The sequence below is a fragment of the Nanorana parkeri genome, unplaced genomic scaffold (assembly GCF_000935625.1).
Source record: "Nanorana parkeri isolate BGI_ZX_2015 unplaced genomic scaffold, ASM93562v1 scaffold231, whole genome shotgun sequence".
NCBI lineage: Eukaryota > Metazoa > Chordata > Amphibia > Anura > Dicroglossidae > Nanorana > Nanorana parkeri.
The window spans coordinates 397,637-402,474 of record NW_017306499.1 but is presented as its reverse complement, the minus strand read 5'-3'; the positions used below and the strand labels follow the sequence as shown (position 1 = coordinate 402,474).

Below are 4,838 nucleotides of genomic sequence, written 5' to 3'. Positions count from 1 at the left end.
TTTCATCCTGCGGTGTGGTTTGCAATTTTTATTTTTACGTTTTTTTGGGTAAATTCTTACAGTATCATGTGTAGGGTTGGTATGGGTTCAGCACAATGCCACTCATTGTCACTCTGCACAGAAAGCAGGACTCCGAATACAGATTGTGTTTAAAAATATTTATTAAAACATTAAAAAATTTCTATTTACAAAAAGTGCATGGGCATAATATTATATTACAAAATATTTACAAATGTAAACTGTGTTAACTACCGCAGTATACCAGAATAACAGAATAATGCATTTAATCGCCTCCTAGGCCATCAAAAAAGTTTGCTGACTCCAAAAAGCATTACTGTCACACTGTTTGGATTGATATATTTGAATATACTGTCGGCGTACACCAAAAAGTGCCCGTTTGTTGTCAGATGAATTCCAGTGTAATGAAAAGCAACACAAAAGTACCATTCAATAAATCATGATAAAAATATAATAAGGGTAATGCAAATCAAAAAGTAAAATCAGCCCGAGAACCGCTTACACTATAAAAACTACGCTAAAGTAAGAGGTCCCACTCAATGTGCCCTAATCTGTGCATTAGGCTGTTGTTCTCCCACATGTTCATTTGGGTGGGACTACAGGGTCTTGTCACTGAATGATGTGCTGTGTACCTTCACTCTCTTCCCCAAGACACAACAGGGGGCATTCAAGTTATCTGGGGGTCTGGGTGTGGAGTCTGCCCCTGGTTTCATATATGACTTGGATTCTCCATCAGCAATATCTTCCTGCCATGATTCTCAACTGTTCCTGTCCAGCTGAGAGTGTTAGGTTTTCCTGCCCATATTTGCTTGTTTTAGTACCTCCCATTGCATTATCAATATTATTAAATAAATGAAAATCTAGGCCACAGCAGGTATGCAGACCTGTGAACTCAACAAAGAGATCTCACCAATAGAGTTACCAAGAAAACATATAAAGTGTCAGGTGGTTTAACTGTTCAGCATCTATCAAAAACTGACATTTCACTATTGGTTGGTCTGACCCTTTAGCAATTTTGAAAAGAAAACTTTAAATGCATACATATGGGCAATGGTATATTGAACGATGGCACACCAATGCCCATATGTATGCATTTAAAGTTTCATTTTCAATATTGCCCAAAAGGTTTCTTTGAATTAATTTGTAGAAAACCGTAACCTTTTTAACTTAGCTGGCTTTTTGCACTTTTGTATGTTAGGCACTGGCCAAGTGACCTTCTCAAGCAAGTCCAGAGGTAACTTAGGGCGATATTTAACAAGTCACTGGTTGTTGACCATTTTGACTATACTAAAGTTGACTATTTTGCAATAACATGAAGTAGAGATGTCCTTATTCCTGGATTTTTGGTGTTAAGGATTCTTTCACGATCAGGAACTGAGACTCCCGATGGCATCTCTTCATTTTGGCTCGGCGATTCTGAAACCAGATCTGCAAAAAAAAAGGGGTAAATACATTAGATATACAGTAGGGAATTTATCAAAAGTGGAGCAAACAAAATCTGAAGCAGCTGTGCATGGCAATCAATCAGCCTCTCTCTTTCCTTTTCAAATCTTAACTGAACAAACTGAAGATAGAAGCTGATTGGTTGCCATGCAGAGCTGCTAGGGATTTTGTCTGCTCCAGCGTTGATAAATTCACCCCACAGTGTCTTAAGAGTGCACTTTTCGATAAAAGCATGTTATCACAATTAGGATAAAGATTGGCACCAGGGCTGATGATGACAGCCAAACAAAACATCTGTTTTGGGTTGCACAAGGATAGAGTGCAAACAGATTTATTTACACAAAAAAAAAAACTTTAGAAACTTGGGTTTCCAAGATCTATTAATTTTAACACATGAGTCAATGTTCTGCAGCAGGATGCAAACTAGAAAAGAACATCACTTGTTGTTCTACTAGTTTATATAAATTAGGTCTATTGTTCCTTTGTGTTCCTTGGTCTTTACTAATTATTGATTCCCCTATTCAGAATACCAGAACAGCAGAGTTGGGAAGAGATAGGGAATGAGCTTGTAGGGTGCCCAATTACCCGTATAAAGTATATTTTCCTGCAGTGCCTAGGATAGGACTGATTCAGAAATACAGCTCTGGCAGGGCAGGTGCCTGGGATATGCTGAATGAGGTTAACACATGTGACACGTACAAGCTGTGATTAAGTACTTAATAGAAAACATCTGGTCGCAGAAAGCCCATATGTACTCTATAAAGTGGGATAGACAGCAAATATACAGTACATGCAGGGCTGCTCTTTAATGAATGATAATTGCTCTTGAAGGATAGTGTTGTTCTGAAGTGGAAGTCCTGGGAACCTTTGAGAATAAAGGTGCCCATACACTGCTCGATTCTGGTACGAGAATCACGGGAAATCCCGCGATCGTACGAAAATCGAACAGTGTGAACGAAGACGTGCGACCATTTCTACTGTATGGTTGCACGTCTTTTGTCTAAGGAGCATGTTAGAAAACCAGCCGAGAATCGTACGATTTTCGGCTGGTTTGAACGGTGCTCGGGAGACAAATGCCGAACGGGCCGGTGTGAATTTTAGGGCAGATCAGTAATAGCAGCCTCCATACTTTCTAGGGACGGGCTAGAAGTTGAGGGTTAATTTCAGAGTTTAAAGGTTATGGAAGAAAAGGCAACTTGTTGTGGTCAGTTTGTTTTACTTGTTTCAGTACCGAAAGCCAACATATCCCATATAGACAATACATATTTATCATGTATCTTACCTGGATTCTATCTTCATCTAAAGACAACTTGTTGGCAAGTTCTTCTCTCACATCAATACCAGGGTATGAGTTGACTCTAAACACATTCTCCAAAATCTCAATCTGCAAAAGAAGAAAGAGATTGAATTGATAAACTAAATGCATTAGGCTGAAAAGACATTTTAACTCGTACTGGTGACAGCCTTCGAAGGTAGTACTTCTCTGCACTTTGGAAAGATTTCCACTTAATTTAATCATGACTCTTAAACATAAAGGGAGGGGAAATTCTTTCACTGGGGCACAGAACCTTGCAATGGTTCCAAACCTTCCCTACTCTATCCATAACATAAAAAAAATTGGGATGGAGTTACACCTCATTAAATAACAATGGTAAGTAAAATTTACATGATCTATATACTGTTCTAATCCATTCATAGAAGAAGCTGGTTAACTGCTATGTTAGTGACCGAAAAATATTGTCTCCATACTGAGGGCATATTTTGGACGCAATATACATTGGATCAATATGATTTACATCTGATAATGATGAACATTGTTTTTACCTGGCTTCTAGTAAATGCTGTTCTGGGTCTCCTTCCTCTATACCAGCTCATTTCTCTTTTATACGTCAGGCGTTCATTTGCTGTACAGCACTTTTCATATTGCCCATCAGTTTCCTTTTCTAGTGTATGTCGCACTGTATGAACCTGAAGAGGTATTTCACAAGTGAAGATAGGGAGGCTCCAGAAAGGTGTATCAATTTCTGAAAAGGAAAAATAAATCATTATAATTAAATAGCTGGCCCAGGTATTATAATGACATCTGATTAACAATATAAAGTGTACTCTGTACTTTTAAATCCCACTTGTGTTTCCATCACCTGAACGATCACTGTATTCAGACAAACACTCACTAATGTTTATACCACAACTGATGGCACACTTGATAGCACTAACTGACAACAGATACAATCTGGTCCTAAAGAATAAATGCAATCTAAACTAATTTCTGAAAAATCTCTTTAGGGGCTTGGGCAACATGCCACCCACCACCTGCTGAAGATCTACAAGTTTCAGCATACCTATGTATATCTTACAGGGCTTGGGCAACATGTCGCCCCCCACCTGCTAAAGAATTACAAGTTTTCATATAGTTATATGGTTGCTTTAAGAAAATGGTTGGCAAATTTCTGGTCAAATATGTACATTACTGATTATTTAATGATAAATGATTACAGCATGAGATATACAGTGGCAATAAAAGAGATGGAGTAAAATAAAGGTGTAGGGAATTCAAGGAAAAGCAAAAAAAACAGATGAGCAATAGTTAAAGTATTCAGAATATCTATGTTTTAGCACTATTATAATTATATGTATTATAATTTTTTGCAATAGAACTCTTTATTGAAATAACTGCATTAATGGGTCTGATTTGCTAAGGGAGTTGAGAATCTTCACTCAATATATGATGGGCACAATAACAAATTATTATTTGCTGACTTATTATACATATAATGGGTAATCAAAGTAAACAGGAATTTGTTATCACATAATTGAATAATTTAAGTAAATATTTAGTGAGTGAAGATGTTCTACTCCTTTAGTAACTCAGCCTCAATGTCTCTGAATCATGCAGTATGACCAAAAAGGTTGTTGGATATTTTAACATAATACATTAACTAATATTAGTGATAACATAAACATTATGGATTTTATAGAAAGCGAACTAAAGTAATGTGTGATGGCTTACCTCTACTACAGTACTCTTCCATCCAAGGCCTGTAATGCCTACTGGTGGTAGTTGAAGTGAAGTCCCCCTTCTTATCTAGTCCGAGGATGCTTTCTATGGAAAATGAGCTAGTTGAGGTCCTGTTGTTACCAAGAAAAGAACCTTTCTGGAGCTCTGACGACATCCTAGGGCCAGTCTCACAAACAGACCCACTTGACATTCTCAAGCTTCCTGTAGATCCTACAAAACCAGAATGCTAGAAGATGGGCTTTGTGGCCCTCCTTATAGCTGTGTTAACAAGGGGGCCGGATTTACAACCTCATTAATTAAAATCTCTCATTAGAAAGTCTTAGCATCTCAATGAAGACTCTCCCACCAAGAGGCAAGA

At 37.7% G+C, this 4,838-nt stretch overlaps 1 protein-coding gene across 1 annotated transcript in view; it reads right to left on the bottom strand.

Moving 5' to 3' along the window:
- Positions 1–4,634, bottom strand: part of HESX1 (HESX homeobox 1) — a 5,123-nt gene extending 489 nt beyond the window's left edge. The window contains exons 1-5 of the mRNA XM_018556278.1: positions 4,486–4,634; positions 3,772–3,785; positions 3,286–3,485; positions 2,744–2,845; positions 1,317–1,446 (exon numbers count right to left, since the gene is read on the bottom strand). Of these exons, the coding sequence (XP_018411780.1) occupies positions 1,348–1,446; positions 2,744–2,845; positions 3,286–3,485; positions 3,772–3,785; positions 4,486–4,634 (564 nt within the window). The 3' untranslated portion in view covers positions 1,317–1,347. The remainder of the gene's footprint in view (positions 1–1,316; positions 1,447–2,743; positions 2,846–3,285; positions 3,486–3,771; positions 3,786–4,485) is intronic.
- Positions 4,635–4,838: the final 204 nt, after the last annotated feature.